The following is a 19,824-nucleotide window of genomic DNA, read 5'->3' as shown; positions in this document are numbered from 1 at the left end:
CAATCTTTGCTGTGATGGCGAATCAATCAATAGGGCAAGAAGAAAACGGATTCCTGGGAGTGCGGGGATAACGAGCGTCGCAAGTTGGCATTTGTAGTTTCCCCACGTGTGCCCATGTACCCATAAAAAAAAAGAAGAAATATATCACCGAAACCACTCGTATTGGAATAAATACATAACACGATAAAATATATTATTTAGGTTTTTCGGGGATCGAGCTTAAACTGCTAATTTTGGACTTGTAAATTTCAGCCTGAAATGAACACAAACAATAAATACATATTTCACTTCATGTGGATGCAAACATATTTATTTATGTATATATTTGAAGTACTTCCTGGTTTAAACATCAAGGATGGATCTGACCCAAGTGTATCAAAATGCTGAATGTGTTGAGGCTAAATTTTGTTCAAGTAACAAAGCAAATCCACCATTACCCCATGTTGACATGGTTCAGGAAGGAGTTTCTGTTGCTCTTTTTGCTGGTTTTTTTTTGGGGGGGGGGGAGAAGGGGATTGATAGATCACTTGCTATATGTATGCCTGATTTAATTTGGATTGTTTGGGGAGGGGGGGGGTAGTTCGGTGTTTTGTGGTATAATTGTTTCCTTTTTTTGCACACAAGTACTGCGTGATTAGTTTGTGAATTTGATATTTTTGGAATACTAACTCTGTAGTTTGATATCAGGTTCTTATTAATACCGCCCTTGTGTTGCCTGCTCGCTTCATTCAAACGAGTATGGTGTCTTTTCGGGCGCACAGCAAGTCGCCCGCCGTCTCCTTTCGCTCTTACCATCTCTGGTTAATAGCACTATCGGCTGTATGAGACATTCTCGCGTGTTGAGCCTACCTGGATCTAAGGTGTAAAATGTATCTTTGAAGGGTGTCAGCAGAAGAGAGGCTAAGTGTTTAAATATTATGTTCAGATTTGCAATGAATCCAAACAGAGTTAAGAATGCTTCTGTTCCTTCTGAGCAGAATAATTTGAATGATTTCCATATCTTTTTGTGTGCATTAGTTTTCCAATGTAATCTATAATCGGTTTATCCCTTTCTGTAGGTATGGGTAACTACCCGCAAGACCCTTCAGGTTATGGACCAACTCGCCCATCCCAGTCTTATGGACAGGCTGATCAAGGATTTGGTGGAAGCGGTATGTAGCTTGACATGCATTGGGATTTAGGAAGGGCTTGCTTTTCCTTGAAATATGTTATTCTGATGTTGGCCTTTGTAGTTTGTGTAAAGTTTAGCCTTTGGGCACAAAGCCAGCAGCATTTTGACCATTCATACTTCTTCACGTTTCCCCCCCCCCCCCATGCGTAGTTAAGGCTAATGGAACGGCGAGTATGAGTACGCTGAATGATCATGACATGAGGAATAGGCGATTGGGAGAGGGGACCCTAACAGCAGAGTTGAAGATCAAAATAGAGGCACACTTGGACAATGGGCGTGGGGAGCAATGAGGGGGCAGGGAGCATTCATTGGGTGAACAAGATGGATACAACAGTGAAACCTGGAAGTTTGGGTGGTAGGTAACGAGGGTAGAAAAGATTGTGATTTTGGATTGGGGGCGGTATCAGATGGTGGTGAACGGCTGTCTTGAAGACCTGGAGGGAAGAATGGGATTGAAGATGTAGAAGTTGGTTCCACAGGTGGGGGAAAAATAGAGGAACAAATAAGTGGAGGTGATTAGTGATTCTGGATTTAGGTAGTTCTACCAGAAGGGAGTTGATGGTGGACCATGTGTACCCTGCAGAAAACTGTTGGGAGGAGGGGAGGGGGGTGCAAAGCATTGAAAGAGTGAAAGGCCAGAAAGGAGGTGGTAGAAGACAGAGACCACCAACCTGTCTGTGATTGCGAAATGATAAGCCCATAGACTTAGCTTCACCTTTGGGAAATTCCAATAACCTAAAAAGCCTTGGTTTCCATGGTGTTGAGCCAAGCAAGATTAGGGAGGGGAGAGCAGTTCGCCATAAAGCTGTGGATGAAAGCCTTGCAGGTGGATAGGAGTCCAGGTGTGCCAAGGAAGGACTTTTCAGCGGATGGCTTTTGAGGCCAACTTTGCAATGGGATTGCTCAAGAAAGAAAGACCATGGCTGATGGTGAGACCCAGGGTTTGAGTGACTGAATTCCCTCAAGAGGATTGTTAAGAAAGTAGATGGTGGCAGGGTGGGGAGATTTTGGTGGGGGTGAGAGATTTGTCAAGATTGAAAGGCATTCCAAATGTTTGACCAGCTAGTGATTGTACCTGCCTGAAGAATGGTGAATGTCACAGTACAGGGTGCCGTCAGATCGAGTGTTATCAGCAAACAGATCCAGTCGGAGAGATTAATTATGAAGATCAGCATTGGGACTGGGCCCAAAACACTACCTTCGGGCACATCAGCTATGACAGAAAGAGGCAATGAAAGGAATCTGTTGTCACAAGTCAGTAAGACGTGTGGAGTTGGCCATGAATGCCATAGGTAGAGAGTTTGAAGAGTGAGGCAGGATGCCAGATTGTATTACAAGCACGAGATGTGTCCAGAGAAATGGCCCTGATCTCGTGTTTGACATTGAGGGCCTCATCCATTGTTGGGAGAGTGGAGGCAGCATGTCCAAGGTGGAATGACTTTGTCTGAAACCAAATTTGTGATCGGAGATGAGGCTGTTTGAGAAAAAGAAGGATTTCACATAATATATGGAATCATAGATTAATTCCACGACCTTGCTGATTAGAAGTAAGCTGATTGGTTTGTAGTTAAGGGGATCAGTTTTTGCACTTTTTAATGCAATGTCGTGATGCTTGGTGAATTCCAATAAGATCGAAGATGATCTCGGACAAACAATAGGGTGAAAAGGGTAGAGGGAGGATGTGTAAGAGCAGCAGATCAGGTTGTTCGGACATGTTTGTTGATGCCGCTCGGTCCAGCAGCAAAGTCTGTCAAGGGTTGAAATGATCTTCTCAGGTGCAAAAAATTGAGTCCAGGAGCTGTTGGTTATGACAGGGAAGGATGAGTACTGAGAGCGAGCTGTTGGCGATTTGAGATTTGGAAGCCAACCCAGAATTGAGGCATAATGCCTTTTCACAAGCAGTCAGCTGTGGTGCCATTTGAAGTGATGGAAGGGAAGTACACTCCAGTCAGACTTAACAAGGCACCCCCAGGTTTTGCAGGGGGAGACATGTTTGTTTGAAAGTTCATTTTTTTAGGTTGGGCAGATGTTTTCTGGCTCTCATGAGGGTGGACACACTTGTGGTCTTTTTGGAATGCACTACTAAGATTGCCTTCAGTCACTTTACAGTGAAGCTGAACCAGAGTTAGGTTATTTTTTATACAGTGTTGAGGCTCGGGGAAGAGCGAGATTGGGGGGGGGGGAGGGGGCAGCACACCTGTGTGATAGTGGACAACTTGGAGAAATGGATTGGAGGAAATGTAGGATGCATGGATGGATGAGATGGATACAGAAGCAAACTCTCAACACCTGAAATGGAAGAAAAAACTGGAAACTTGGAAAGAAGTGAAGTGGGTGGTGGAAGTGTGAAATGGGGGTAGAAAAAGATCATGGTTTTGGATGGGGGATTATCTGAGATGATGGTGAGCTGTCTGGAGGGACCTCGAGGTCGCACAGGTTCAGTGGTAAGGTGAGAGCAACAGGTGCAAAAGCAGATTATTATACTGGGCCTATTTTTTTTTAAGTAATATAGTTTAGAATGTACAATACCTATAAAACATCTACATTCCTTTTATCCTTTTATCAGGATCTACTTGTCAGAATAGAAAGGGAAATGGATGGAGCAAAATACAAAAAATAATCTGAGGGAAACCCACTGCCCTCAACAAGAAAGCTGAAATTGGGATGGAAGTTCACCTTTCAGCATGACAATGATCCGAAGCACACAGCCTCAGCTGCACTGGAGTGACGAAGGAACAAAAAGTTATTGGGTGGCCCAGTCAGAGCCTCGACCTAAATGCAATTGAAAATCTGCAGCATGACTTGACGATTGCTGTCCATCAATGCTCCCCACGCAACTTGACTGAGCTTGAACAGTTTTGTACAGAAGAATGAGCAAATATTGCCCAATCAAGGTGTGCAAAGTTGGGAGTGACCTATCCCAAGACTCGCAGCTGAAATTGCTGTCAAAGGTGCTTCCACCAAGTATTAACTCAGGGAGGTGGACACTTATCCAACCAAGATATTCTTGATTTGTATTTTTAATTAATTTTCTGAAATTTGAAGAATTTGTTATCTTGCCAAAACAAAGTTTTTGCAAGATATGTTAGTCAGCTTGTATTTTTATTTTATTACTTATGAAATCTAAAGATTTCGTAAGTATATTGATGACTTCCGTTTGTTTGTTTGTTTGTTTGTTTGTTTGTTTGTTACGAAATCTAAAGATTTCCTAAGTATATTGATGACTTCCGTTTGTTTGTTTGTTTTTGTTTGTCGGCACGATAACTCGAACGGAAGAAGCTACCAATGTCAAATTACACCATGTGATTCAGGAGGGTGATGGCTAGTGCTGATTAGATTTTGGTCAAAATCGGTCAAAGGTCAAGGTCACAGTGAGGTCAAACATAATTCCGTAAATTCATGTGGAGAAATGGAGTATTTTTGTTTCGCTCGACGTTACGAGTTCGTTTTAACTTCGATTTTAATTTTGTCTTCGGTTTTTGCGATCGCTTTGGACGCTTAAAACTCGGTTGTCGAAATTCTGGTAAAAATCGGATGTTTTGGAGACGTTTTAAGATTGTATAAAAAATATTTCACTCGACGCGTCACGGGTCGTCCCATGATGCAGTGCGCTTGAGCAGACACGTCGTTGAGTGACGTTAAGGTTTAGGTTTTGCGTGGAGAAATGGAGTATTTTTGCTTTGCTCGACGTTACGAGTTCGTTTTAACTTCAATTTTAATTTTGTCTTTGGTTTTTGCGATCGCTTGGAACGCTTAAAACTCGGTTGTCGAAATTCTGGAACAGCGATGAATAACTGATATATATATATATAATGAATAATAAGCCTTTTATCAGATTCTTCTGAAAAGTAATACACCGATTATCTGGCATATCCTGCTTGTACTGAATCACTTTTTTAAAAATAAAAACAAAAAAATGGAATTTTTATAAGAAATCTAGTTTTTGTCTGGGACTCATTATCTGCAAACCACAGTGTAAAATCGTAGACCACAATGAATTCAGAATTCAAGCTCCCCTTGGGCTTCTGACTGATTCATGCTTTTATTAGACAAGGTCAGAGGTCAAGTTGATGATTTCGTAAGTACCAGTCTATGACTGCTTTGTTTGTTTGTTTGTAGGCACGATAACTCGAATGGAAGAAGCTACCAATGTCAAATTACACCACGTGATTCAGGATGCTGATGGCTAGTGCTGATTAGATTTTGGTCAAAATAGGTCAAAGGTCAAGGTCACGGCAAGGTCAAATATTCGATTTTTGATGGTTTGGTACAGACAACTCGAACGGAAGAAGCTACCAATGTCAAATTACACCACGTGATTCAGGAGGGTGGTGGCGAGCGCTGATTAGGTTTTGGTCAAAATCGGTCAAAGTCACAGTGAGGTCAAACATCCAAAACATTCGATTTTTGGTGGTTTGGTACAGAATCATCTTAGAAACTTCTGGTTTGCGTCGCTACGTTCTCTCGAGACAGCTTTTATTAGACAAGGTCAGTGGTCAAGTTGACGATTTCGTAAGTACCAGTCTATGACTGCTTTTTTTTTTTTTTTTTTTTTTTAATGTCTGTAATCACGTATAAAAAATTCTGCAGAGCACAGTTATCATTGGAAATTTTTGTAACTTCGCATATCGGAGGCCTATCGAGGTTCCTTTCAGTGCACAAAATTTTGAAGGTCAAGGTCACTTTGTCGCAAATCAGGGGAGTCGACGAAACCCTTATTTTTTTTGAGTAATTTTGATCGGATAGTCTCCAAACTTCATGGGAATATAGTTCATGGTCTGGCGATTGGCCCTGACCTTCATATGTTTTTTTTTTTTTTGTTTTTTTGGTCTGTAATCACGTATAAATCACTCTGCAGAGCACAGTTATCATTGGAAATTTTTGTAACTTCGCATATCAGAGGCCTATAGAGGTCCCTTTCAGCACATAAAATTTTGAAGGTCAAAGGTCAAGGTCACTTTGTCGCAAATCAGGGGAGTCGACGAAACCCTTATTTTTTTGAGTAATTTTGATCGGATCGTCTTCAAACTTCATGGGAATATAGTTCATGGTCTGGCGCTCAGCTGATTAATTTTTGGTCGCGATTGGCCTTGACCTTCATGGTTAGCGCCTGAGGTCAAACATATTTGACCCCAAGGTCAAATTTTCAAGTTTTAGGAACCATATCGTGTCGTACCTCAAATTGAACACCTCGATGAGTGCTTTCTCTATGTCAAGCTTTGAGACATTATGACGTCATTTGGTGACGTTGTGAGGCAAAAGCATATTTTTCATGGTTACTCTGTAGAACGATTCTCATCGGAATCTCTCGTAGGCATATATTCCTCAAGGAGTCGCTCCTGGTGGATAGCAGCTCTGTTCACCTCAGTGACCTTAAAGAAGTCACACGTGGTCACCTTTTGGCAAGATGCGGGTCACCCTGCGGGTGACCTTGGTTTATTTTTCATTTGGAAGTTGTGGGTTACGATGTGTAAATAAAGGTGGGAAAAGTCTGATTCAATTCCAGGTTGTAAGGCAATAAAAAGTGAAAATTTTGAAAGGGGGTGTAGACTTTCTATCGGAACTGTACATTTGTTTTGAGGTTTGTGACGTTGATCTCAATTTTGTATGAAGTAAATTATCTTTACTAATGTTTTGTTTTGCTGTTTTTTTCTCCCCCCCCCCACATCCCCCTTCTCAATGTCCCACCTGACCTTTTCATGCTCGTTCCTCTGCGATCGACTCCGCTCTAGCCAATTACGGTCAAGACATGGGTGGTGGTGGACAGCAACAGAACTTCCCCGAAGCAGGACAACCTAACCCTAGCTACGCTAACTACAGCCGTGTGCAGAACCTTCCCTTCCATCCTTACCGCCGTTAATGTGATTTTTGCCATTGGTCATTGTGGGCCTGGTAACCCTGCTTCATTTTTCTTTGTACCATCACATTTCGCATCTCGTGGTCAGCTCTCGTTTCTACTTGCTTTTCTTTTATTTTGCTCTTCATGTATTACATCGTTTGTAACCGTTTGAACTTTAACCCGTCTCGTGTGCACGTCTCTCCTGGTCCCTCATCAGCCCTTATTTCCACGCACACATACTGTAGGCGACTAGTTGGGCGACTTGCCTGCACCATGACAGAGTTTATTTTGAACTTTGAATTGATGCCCCCTTTTTTATAATTTTTCTTCTCATGTGATTTGATGTTTATCCTTCTCAGCTGTACGTGTGAGGTGTTTGAGTAGTGCTTTGTTTATAAGCATTCGTTTGTTGGCAAGGCAGGGTTGCTGAGGTTGTGCATGGAACCCAGTGATTGATTATTGGCTGAACTAGTTGATTAGATAAGAGGTTGTGTGTTGTCTGTCCCATTTTACTATCCGTGGCTCACTTGATTGTTTTTTAAACAACAGTGCTATGTTAACGTTAAACAATGACCGATCGGTCGCGAATGCTGCCCCTACAGAATGACCTTTTAGTTTTTCGGTTTTTATTTTATGGACTTTGGAGTGGCATATTTTGGGGGCCTTTCCTTTGTTTCAAAATAAGTCAAGCTCATGTCATCCAAAAGTACAAGTTCGATTTTCCCCAGAAATATTTTAGTTTTGTGAAATTCTTTTTTTTGTGGTTGTACTTCAATTGTTTTACTTGCCCTGGATTAGGCACGTTTTCAAATAAAACCATCGGTTGCTTGTTTTCAAAGCTTGTCCCTTTGGGTAGAAAAAAAAAAAAACAACCTTTTGTGTATTGTACACTTTAATTAATTAGTCTTACAAGAACATTCATTTGAAGTTACGGCATTGGGCCATCTTATTTGTGTATGTTTAAGGGTGGATTGACCAAATGAAGGTGTTTGGGGAGGGGGAGGGGGGGTCCAATAAAGTAGATTGTTCAGAGGTCACACACTTGTTTTTTTATTTTTTTATTTTTTATTTAACTCTCACCTCACTCATGCCACAGTCAGTTCTACCAGTGCTCTTCCATGAGCATAATGCACACCTTCGAGTGAAGTATAAGAGCCATCTCCTTATCCAGTTGCAAATTTAAATCGCTGCCTTGCCAATGGGGCCGGCTATGCCAAACCACCCAGTGTTTGCCTTACTTTGATACCCCAATACCCTAGATGAGGTATTGTACTTTGATTTGATTGCCCTTCCTCATCGTATGAGGATACTCCATATTTGAGTTAGATTCTAGGAAACTGATCAATGTCATTTGGAAATCTTTGTATGCAGTCGAGTCTCATGGAAGAGGTCAAACGCTGAACGGATCAGGACTTGAAAGAAGAAAAGGAAACTGGGAATGGGGATGCCAATATCAGAGTTGAAGGATAAAATCAAGGTAGACTTGGACAAATGAGGGGCAGGGGTGGATGCAGTGGGTGAACAATATAGATACAGAAGGAAACTCTTGAAGGAAAAATTTGAAATTTGCTCGGAGAGCTTGGGGGGGGGGGGGTTTGGTGTGAAAATATTGTTGGATGTGTTGATATGAGATTGTGGTCAACAGCTATCTTGAAGACCTGGGGGTGGGGGGGGGGGGGAGAATAAGATCGAAGAGAATGTGAGTTGTTTCCACAGATGGGGAAAAATGAGGTGGAGGTGAGCAGTGATTTCTGAATTTTGGGTTTCACCAGAAGGTTTCATGTGTGCCCTGAAGAGATTTGATTCCTATCTCGTGTGACGAAGCTATTATCGTCCATGTAACATACTATATCAATGAAATCACTTTTTGCTTTATTTGACCTCCTGGGATGTTTACTATCATCTACCTAAGCTTACCAGGAAGATGACCCATCAATGCCATGTTGAACCTAATGCAACTCGTATTGGCTCCACATTATGAAAAGGCTCCATGTGACATTGAACTTGGTCATCCTTGATGGTTGAACTCTGAAGTATTGCATGTCCCCCTGCCCCCAACATGATATGGTAAATGTCATTAATTTCAACTCACCCTGTACATTCAGAAGCCCCAAATATATCCCTTCTGATCTGTGTTCAGAAACTAATCCAGATGCACTGGAAGTGCTCTGTTGGATTTGTAACAAATGCCCATCAATTAGAGCATTGTACCGGCCCATATGCTGGAGTTTGTACGATGAGCAGCTTCCTGTTTTGGCGAGCTGAGAAAGTTCTCCAACTCGCATGCAGAGGCACAGCCCTTTTTCTCAGGTACTTTTCCAAGTATCTTTCAGAAGCGAAGTGAGCCATTCCAACTAACAATCTTTATCCCAGACATGTACATTTTATTTTGCCCAAATTTCTTTCGCTTTTTTGGGGTTTCTACGCATGAGCACCGAGCATGTTGTGTTTGGGTTACATCATTTTGAAAGTGCCATGTTATACATATTGTTACGAATTTCGGCCCGTCCGGCGTGCGATCGGCCACGTAACTCAAATCGCGACACGTCGCCCACCGGGAACGGACAATTCAGTCGTGACCCTCCTGGAACTACCGCCAGGAGCCACTCGGGTGGGGGTTTAACCTCACCACGATCGTGCCAATTACCCACCCGTGCAGGATAGGGTTGCTCGCCAAATTCGACCTACCTACGTACCTGCGTGAGCGGTCGACCGGGCAATCGTACCTTGCCGCAGGTCGACTTCGGACACTAACCGCTTAAGTGGCTCATTCCGTGCTGCAGGGATGGGGGGGGGTGGAATTGTTGATGCTCAGGGTCGAGCGAGGGGAATGGCTGGCTGGCTTGGTCGCTTGTGAAAGCGAAGGTGGCTCGATTCCAGCGACTCAACGACACCAACGATGAGAAAAGCGACCCCCACAGTACTGCGAGTTCCACACACACTCATGTCTTTTATAGACCGGGGGAGGAGCCTGTATGCAGATTTTAGGATAAAAACGCGATTGGAGGCGGGGCCATGCCAGCCTCTGTTCAGCCATTGGTGTGGCAAAAAGGGGCGTGAACCTCTTTTGATCCGAATTCCTTCCTGAGAGGAATTCGCATTCATCGCGCTTGGAGGTGGGGCCACACCGCCCGACACTCGCCCATTGGACGGAGGAAAAGGGGTGTGAAGCTTTCCTGATCCAAATTTCTCTCCCGTAAAGGCATCCATTGCACTCGTGGCTTGCTGCGTTCGGCAGCAATCACCGAACGGCTTCGGACAGTACGACGTTCGGTGTTGACTGATAGTGGGGTCGATGGTTGTGGAAGGAGAAAGGCGAAGGTGGTGGGGGGGGTTTGCTTTGGTGGTTGGCGGGCGTCGTTTGGGAATGGCGGTGAAGCGATGTTTGCGGGATGGAGTTGTGGAGGTAAAGAGGCAAAGGTGGTGGTGTTTGAGTTGTTGGGGCTTAATGGTCCAAAATAACGATGGAGAAAGAAAAATGGCTAATTCAAAGCGTCGCAGCCCGGATGAATTTCACACATATTCCCTCTAAACAACAGGTGTGGGCTAACTCCACATGAACTTATCGATATATCTCACCTGAGGACCCTTTATGGTGTATTGCGAATTTCCACAGCGGTAACAATATGATGGACCTCCCTTCTCTTAAATAACTTCGAGAGTTTGAGGTGTCCATTAAAAAAACCAGACACCATCCGCAACACCTCTGGCCGCATCTTCGCACCCATGTTTGGTTTACCGTACCCATGAGATGACTGAAGCAGTTGGGGAACCATGCCGGCGACTGTGCAATGGATGTTAATTAGCCGAGCGAACCAGCGTTGCATGCCACACCCCACTGTCAGGTCCGGCAATTTGTATCGATATACTGGCTACACCAGTACAATTTTTTCATATCGATATACTGGTATTGGAATTCTGAATATACTGGTTACTTTTTTTTTAATTTTTTTTTTTAATACCAGGATATCACCAAATCGAAAAAGGTGCTTGCAATTATTATACCGTAAATTATTTTTTAAACTTTGCACTTAGCGTCTTGGCTCCACCTCAACCACTGTAACGTATGACGTCAAGACATAATAGGAATTGAGTACAGTAGGTTTTAACTTTTAACTCTCAACATCCGAGCACCGAACAAGCAATCGAGTTTTTCATGGCTGCTTTTAAAGCAATTGCCAATTGGTTACTTGTGTGAATCAGGTGTGCTTTAGAAAGCCGGTGCGTGCTGATGACCGATACCGGTCCAGCGATCTGCAATAGTGATACTGCTATCGGTATGGTGATCTGCGATCGTCATGGATATCAGCCTGTGGTGATTGCAAATACTGATCTTGCTTTGGAAGTAAAATAACCATAATAGAAAATAAATAAAAAATCCCCATGTGGAGTACTTTCAAAAAATTACCGTGTCACTGATGTGTACGTCTTGTGTATGTATTGGACCATTGCATATTTTTGGAACCTGTGTTAAAAAAAAAACAAAAAAACAATTGTCATTTTCAGGGGTTATGAATCCTGCTTGACTCCCTCGGTCCCACCACCTGACAATAGTTGTCGTGCCCAGGGGTTATGAATCCCCCTGACTCAAGAGTGCAGGATTCAAACTATGATAACTGGAGTCAGGAGTGTGGGATTCAAACTGAACATTTCACAGGGGACATGAAATTGTTGATCACAATAATTGGTGTTGGGAAAAAGTAACGCTTGGAAATTTAAATATATATTTTTGTGTTTTTCTGAGATTAAACGTGTGCGGGAAATGGCGGACGATCACAAAATGGCGGTTCGGAGGGAAGGTGGTAGGAATGAAGGAAGAGAGTTGCGTGATGATGAAAAGGTAGGAGCCTTCTCTGTTTCAAGCTTCAGAACCTCCTCCACAGTGGTGGAAAAGAGCGGAGGCGATGACTATCCAGGCCATGTGTGAGATGTTAATTAAAATGGATGAAAGTACTGAAGAACGAATGGGAGAACAAATGAAAATTGAAGGAACAAAGGAATGAAATGAAGCAACAAATTAATGGAATAGAAAACAAAATTGAGAAACAAATAAATAAACAAATTAATGAATTGAAGGAATCGATGAATAAACGAGGTGAACAAATTAAAAGAATGACAAGCAAATAAAATGAAGGACAGGGAGGATTTGACCTGGAGGGCTATCCCACCTGAGTGAATGCCATAATGCAACAGCATGTGGAGGAATTGGGATCTTGTAAGCACCAGGGTGGCGGTTTAGTGCAAAAGTTAGAAACGTGTCACATAACAAGAGGGGGTGTGAGTTGATAAAGGCTTCTGGGAGCCACAATTGACTGGAAAAAGGATGAATGAGATGTTACAGGAGCAGTTGAACACTTGAGACAACACCGTGGAGGCAGAGGTCCATCCATCCATTGGGACCATACTCTGCAGCATGTTGGTGCTGCCTAAGCAGTCTCCTTGGCTATTGGGCACAACCTGGGCAGGTCGCCACTCCAACACAGGCTTCCAACAAGTTGGCACTCATTTTTGCCGACCTCGAAAGAATGACAGGCAGAGTCAAACCCACCTGGTATTAATTCAAACAGCTGAGGGGGATTTGAACTCAGGATCCTGGGATCCCAAGCCCACCACCATAAGGCCAAAAAAAAAAAATGTTGCATTGGCGTAACGGGTCACTGAAAAATAGGGTAGGTCGGTCGGGATCTTTTTCTTTTTTTTTTCCTAATAAATCCCTCCCAAAATCTCCCCCGGCTCGAGTACCGCCCTTTTTGTCGGCGGGTTCTGTCCGAAACACTTCCGGGTTTTTTGCGATCGCGATCGCAATCAACAAGATACTTGAAAACGATAGCAAAACAACAAAAATAGCAATAAAATAGGGTCGGCAAAATTTTTCGATAGCAAAAAAACAAAAAAAAAAACGTAGGGTCGGCGGAATTTTTAGGGTTGGGCGGGTTACGCCAATGCAACTTTTTTTTTTTTGGCCTAACCATTAAGCCAACACCTGGTATACGAGGGAGAGGTGGCAGAATGAATGAAATGAAATGTTTCAGAATGAAAAGTTTCTGTTAGTTTCAGTGGTGATGTTGATGGTTCTGTTGAGACCATGTTTAGACAGACTGACTCTTACGAAGTTGGGTTGCACTTGCTGCACTTTGACATTGGGGATGTTACTGAACAGGGTCGAGCAGATTTGGCAGAGCCAACGTTTGAACCACTTGCAGGACGTGTAGAGGAGGGAGGAGAGTTGCAGCGACTTCCTGTTGGTTGAGTAGGAGACTCATCTTGAATTGGGGAAGAGAAACTGGTCCGCATTTGCGTCTTGGGCACCCATGGAGAACAAGGTGCCAACACCTTCTGGAATGTAGCAGCCACTTTTTCCTTTAACAGCAACTCTGTTCTCAGCTGGAAGTTCTGCAATTTGCTCTACAAGCTTTTGTGTGGTGGATACAGCAATGTTCTGCAGGATTCCTCGCTTCCAGTTACTTGCTTAAAGGAGCTTTGTCACGTGTGGAGCCACCAACATGACCGTTGTGGTTGACTTGGGGCTATCTACATCATGTTGAACTACATCCTGATGAAAAAGAGCTGACAGAGATTTATGCCAGGAGAACAGAGCGTTGAGTGCAGTCATTCAAGAGCGAAGCCCAGAAGGTGATGAGATGTCGGCAGGAAGAAAGTTGGAGCTGGAAAAAAATGCAAACAGAGAGAAAAGGAACAGGGAATTCGGGAAGAGAAGCTGCAGCATGAGCTGCACGAGGCCAAAACACATCTCAACTCACTCCATCTCTCATCACAGACAGACGAGCGTAACAGCCCAGGGTCAGGTGATGGCGTTTGCATCAACCATAGTAGCTGTTTGTCTGGCTTTTGTCGACAGTGGATGGAGGAGTGCGGTTGCTGGCCTCCATGCATGGCTGGAAGTTATCCTCATGCTGGTTGTGTGTCAGCCGGTCGTGGCCTTGTGCCGCCCTCGGCCTGGCACGCAAAGGAGATGCAGTTTTTCTTGGAGGAGCGCATCGATTAGGAGTGCATGAGAAAACGAAACTCTGGGATTACCAGATCCCAGTGGAGGATACAGGCTTCTGGGGATGGATGAAAGAACTCGAGACCTACTCGATCCTGGAGGAGGATGTAGGCTTCTGGGAGTGGATGAGAGAAATTTGGTTCTCCCAGATCGTGGAGGGGGGGGGTGCAGTCATCGATCCTGCTGCCTCTCGCAAGAATGTTTGCAGACGCAGTTCTTGTGACTGGCCTGGTTGTTTGACACCTCATTGAGCGTGTGCTTGAAGTGTACGATTACACCCAACCATTAGCCAGGGTGCTCTTCAAGATTTTGAAATAATAGGCAAATTTAGAAGAAAAAATAAGAGTTTGGAATCCAGGGGGATTGAAAGCAATGAATCCACAAGGGTGGATTGGAAGGGTGCCAAGGAAACTAGAAGGAGTGGATGACACTCTTGGACCCTACCAACCAGCGATAACTTACACTTTAGGTAAAGTGCTGCGATGCTTACTGTCCCAAGGGTTCAGTTTTGCAAGTAATTGGGATGGGAGTGGCCGAGAGTGACACACTGGTCGGAAGATGGATTGATTTGGAAACCAGAATTGTCTTGAGGTGTTGATGCCTGTTGTGTCGAGAATTGAATTGTGATTGGAGAATGAATGTGGATGATCACCATTTTGCATTGCATTATTTAAGAATTGAAGGACAACAGGAGAGGAAATGAAATGTTGGATTGTGTGGGTGGGGAAGATATGTGGGACCGCAGGAATGGATCAAGCTCTGGAGGAGCGGTGACTGTGGCTCTTGAAGTAATTTGTCCCTGGCAGCTGTTGGTGTCTGGAATGGAGACCCATCGTATCGGAGGTGAGGTTTGGTTGGGCAACCAGTGATAAAGAGACCCCTTGCGACCCATATGAGGCCGTGAGAGCCTGGATGTGTAGAGACCTTACCTGGTGGGGGGGGGGGGTGCACAGCAAAAGAGCTGTTTGGCTGTCAGGGACTGAATATTTGAAGAGGGGAGGGGGGGGCAAATAAATCATAAGTTGGGTGACTTGTTTTTGGACTGCGGGTACCACAACCGGAAGTGCCCCACACCATTTTTGTTGCATGGTACCTCCCCACTACCGAGTTGAGATTCACACACGTGTGTAATAACATTTAAGCCATGGTCTTGCAGGGTTTGAATGAATGATTGATATTGGGTTTATCTATGAAAGTGTGAGGGAAGTTTCATTTCATCCATGTCACTAACCTGTACCAGAGAGACAGGGCTCATGGAAATTTGGAAAGGTAAATTGGGATGGCTCTGCAGGTAACGTTGGGTATTGTGGCATCCTCCAGGAACGTGGTCTTTCGGAGGGGGTTGTACAAACATTAAAAAGATTTCTTGGTTAAGGTTTTGTCTGCTACAGTAGATTTTTGCGTGTTTTCTGACATTTCCTACCTACCCCAGAAGTTAGTAGCGAGGAACCAAGAGTTTTGCAAAAAATTGAATTGTTGTGTTTAAGGGTGGAGAACGTTAAGGAGAATAGGTAAGTTAGCTACGGCTCGCTTGCCACAGCCCTTTGTAATTTATTTCATAGGCTAATTAGGTTTGAGTCGGTAAGTCATAAGGCCGGGATGGTAGCGCCCGCATTGACCTTGCAGGAGCGATGGTTCCAGGGAGGGGGCTGTGTTATGTTTGTGGGGAAGCTGGGGGAATTTCTTCAGAAAGATAGCATCGTATAGAGTTGCTTGGCCCGTGGACATGAAGGAGGCATCTCGATGTAAACTAAGTTGGGAAACTGTGAGCTTAACCCAGATCCAGCCAATCAGTGGGATACAAAACGTAAACTAATCAGCCTGATGGGGGTATGCACTCCGAGTGGCCGTTCTCGTTATGCCTGTGGCAACATTCGAGTATAATGAGACATGTACAGGTTTCTCATGTTCATATGTAAAGAGTATAATGTGATGATACACAGGTGGAGCCCTTCCGGCCCATCATACCTGCACCAAATCAACACAAGAAAATTCAAAATGTTTACTTTTTCATGGATTTTTTTGTTGTTGTTTTTTCCCCTTTCCAGGGGAGGGGGCATGGGCAAATACGGTCTTGGGTAAAAAAAAAACACATCTACCACACAACACCACTTGACGAGACCCCCACAAACAACACTCCATACACATGCGCACAATGACCCATCCATGCTCAAACTACCAAAAAGTCCTGCCGGCATGCCTAGACCCCTCCATCTCCATAACTTCCAGGTACCTATCTAAATGCAATGTAAACCCATCCACTGTTTCTGCTGCCACTACCTTTCCAGGGAGACCATTCCATGCATTAAGTACTCTGAATGAAAGACCCCCACCTCAAGCCGCTGTCACACCTTGACGTTTTAGCCAGCGTATCAAAATGTATGTAAAACGCTGGCGTACGCTGAACTATTGATGTTTTTTTCCAGTTTGTGGCATATTCATAACGAGTTGGATGAATGCATAACGTATTAGTAACGTACACAGAACGTTTCGATAACATAGATAACTTATACCAACGAATACTGAGCGTGTTGTCGGTGTTCACAACCTATGCCCAACGATAGTATAACTTATACATAGCGCGGTAGCGTATCGCCGACGATCACGTGGCGTAGGCTATTAATAGGCTGCGGCTCAACGATTCAAATCATAACCGCACGAGACATCGAAGTGTCAAGCCACTGTCACACCTTGACGTTCTAGCCAGCGTATGCCGACGTATGAAAAATTTGCCAAATACGCTGGCACGTCGAATACGTTATGGGTAAGTTTTGTATACGTTAAGAGCACGCTGAAGCACGCTGGCATACGTCGTAGTACGTCGACAAATTTTCAGCATGTTGAAAATTTTTCGACGTATGCCAGCGTGTGACGTACATGTTGCACATACACTGGCCAGAAGTTGTAGGCACGTTGTGCGATTGTTGACACACCGACACACGTTACTTGTAAGTTACTCATAAGTCGAAACACGTCGAGGTAATGTTTAGCGTACCTGAAACTTATTTCTAACCTATGTGTAACGTGCTTTGAACCGATGTGTAACGTGCTTTGAACCTATGTGTAACGTGCTTTGAACCTATGTGGAACGTGCTTTGAACCTATGAGTAACGTGCTTTGAACCTATGAGTAACGTGCTTTGAACCTATGAGTAACGTGCTTTGAACCGATTTGGAACGTGCTTTGAACCTATGTGTAACATGCTTTGAACCTATTTGGAACGTGCTTTGAACCTATGTGGAACGTATCTCCAACGCATATTGACGTAAGTAGATGTATTTGACATCTTCCGGACGACCACAGAACTTACTGAACGTGTTTCTAACTTAGATACCGTATAATGGCGTATTGGCAGCGTTTAGGGGAATTGGTATATAAAAATGGGCTTCACACAGGAGGAACCCGTCAGTGTTCCAGACTCCATGTTTTTTTTTTTTTTGGTTTTTTTTTTTTTTCTTCGGCATGACGGTGATGTTGACACTTCGATTTCTAGTGCGGCTATGATTTGAATCGTTGAGCGGCAGCCTATTAATTATATTATCTTATAACCGCACTATAAATCGAAGTGTCAACATCACCGTCATGCCGAAGAAAGAAAAATAAAAAAACCATGGAGTCTGGAACACTGACGCTAAACATTACCTCGACGTGTTTCGACTTATGAGTAACTTAAAAGTAACGTGTGTCGACGTGTGTCTACAACACGTTACTCATAGGTTATAAATAAGTTTCGGGTGTGCTAAACATTACCTCGACGTGTTTCGACTTATGAGTAACTTACAAGTAACGTGTGTCAACGATCGCGCAACGTGCCTCCAACTTATGGCCAGCGTATGCGGAACGTGTGAGTCATACGCTGGCATACGTCGAAAAATTTTGAGCATGTTAACATTTGTCGACGAGCTCGGCGTACTACGACGTATGCCAGCGTACTACGACATATGCCAGCGTACTACGATGTATGCCAGCGTGCTCTTAACGTATACAAAACTTACCCATAACGTATTCGACGTGTGCCAGCTTGGTTCGGCAAATTTTTCATACGTCGGCATACGCTGGCTAAATCGTCAAGGTGTGACAGCAGCTTCACTACCGTCTTAACTCTCTTCTTTACTCTCACACCGTGCCCCTCCTTCAGCCGCTCCTCATAGGTGAGTCTAGCGAGGCCCGGAATCAATCTCGTAGCCCTGCGTTGAACCCTTCATGTGGCAGCTATGTCCTTCCTCAGTTGTGTAAACCAAAACTGCACACAATATTCTAGATGTGGCCCTCACTAAATTACTACACAATGTTAACACCCCTTTGATTTATAATTGATTCCCCCTCTGAATAAAACCTGAAACCATATTTGCTTCACCAACAACGACCTGGCACTGAGCTACCTGCTTACCTCCCATATCTATTACCACCCCCAGATTCTTCTCCTGTGAAACGTGCTCCAAAATTACCCCTTACATCATGTAATCTCTATTTTTATTATTCTTTCCCATCCCCAACACCTTACACTTGCTCAGGTTAAATTACATCCTCCAATCTTTTGCCCAATCTATGAGAGTATCAATACATTCCTAGACATGATCACCACCCCCTCTGCAGTCCACCTTACCTAAAGACCGACAAGCTTAGTGTCATCTCTCCGACTCTCTGGAAAATCCTTTTTATCTCTTTGATGATGACTCCACCCTCTGCCGTACCATCTGTCATCCCTCAGACCGACAAGCAGCACCTTCTTCGCTCACTGCAGATTTGGGTAAAATCACAAACTGGTCCAACACGTGGAACATGTCTTTCAATCCGGACAAATCTCACACTCTCACGATGTCGCTCCGAAAGGACCGTTTCGAAAACCCCCCCATCCACTTTCTCAACAATCCTCTGGAAGATTTCCTTTCTTTCAAGCTTTGGGGTCTCACTATTTACCATGATTTTTCCTGGGAAAGCCACATTTCAAACTTCGCCTCCAAAGCCAGTCGCCGACTGGGAATCCTCCGTCGTGCAAAGTCCTTCTTCGGCCCACCTGAGCTCCTGACCACATACAAAACTTTCGTCCGCAGCCTGATGGAGTACTGCTCTCCACTCTGGGCTGGTGCTCCTGCCTCCCACCTATCTCGGCTTCACACTGTGGAAACCAAGGCATTTCGGATCATTGGCATCTCCCACAATAATGCTGAGTCCTTGGGCCTCTCACTCTCTTACCGCAGGCAGGTCGGTGGTCTTTCTGTCTTCTACCATCTCCTCTCCAGTCTTTCCCCCCCTACCCCCCGTTCTCTCTGCGATTTGTCCCCACCACATATTCCGCAGGGCGCTCCAGGTCCGCCAACAACCCCCTTCTGGTAAAACTACCAAAATCACGAATCACTGCTCACCTTCACTTTTTCATTCCTCTTTTTTCCCATCTGTGGAATAAACTCCCTTACTCTATTCAATCCCATTCTTCCCTCCAGGCCTTCAAAACAGCTGTTCACCACCACCTCTTATCATCCCTCATCCAAATCCTTGATCTTTTCTTCCCCCGTTAATCCACGCCAAGCCCACCTCTTTCAAATTCCCTGCCTTCCTTCCTGAAAGTCCCTATAATGTCCATGTTGTATACCCTGTGTTCCCTGCCCCATCCCTCTCCCTTCCACAGATCTCGTAATGTCTGTTCCCCACTGTTTTGTCCTTCCCTCTCCCGCCCCTCATGCTTCATGCCCCCCTTGCTGTGCGTTGTGTGTTAACTCTCATACGAGCCTCGACAAGGTATACAAAAAAAAAAATTCTGCAAATTTGTAAAACTTACTCTTCACCCCACTATCTAAATCATTGATG

At 44.2% G+C, this 19,824-nt stretch overlaps 1 protein-coding gene across 1 annotated transcript in view; it reads left to right on the top strand.

Annotated features, from left to right (window-relative positions):
* DAZAP1 (DAZ associated protein 1) overlaps positions 1-7,848 on the top strand; it is a 58,185-nt gene extending 50,337 nt beyond the window's left edge. Inside the window, 2 exon segments of the mRNA XM_085896235.1 lie at positions 1,059-1,151; positions 6,904-7,848. Of these exon segments, the coding sequence (XP_085752361.1) occupies positions 1,059-1,151; positions 6,904-7,031 (221 nt within the window). The 3' untranslated portion in view covers positions 7,032-7,848.
* The last annotated feature ends 11,976 nt before the right edge of the window (positions 7,849-19,824 follow it).

Source organism: Eptatretus burgeri, chromosome 9 (genome assembly GCF_056783735.1).
Source record: "Eptatretus burgeri isolate ZD-2024b chromosome 9, Ebu_testis_v1, whole genome shotgun sequence".
Lineage (NCBI taxonomy): Eukaryota > Metazoa > Chordata > Myxini > Myxiniformes > Myxinidae > Eptatretus > Eptatretus burgeri.
The sequence above is the reverse complement of the archived record's forward strand: the minus strand, read 5'-3'. Positions and strand labels throughout refer to the sequence as shown.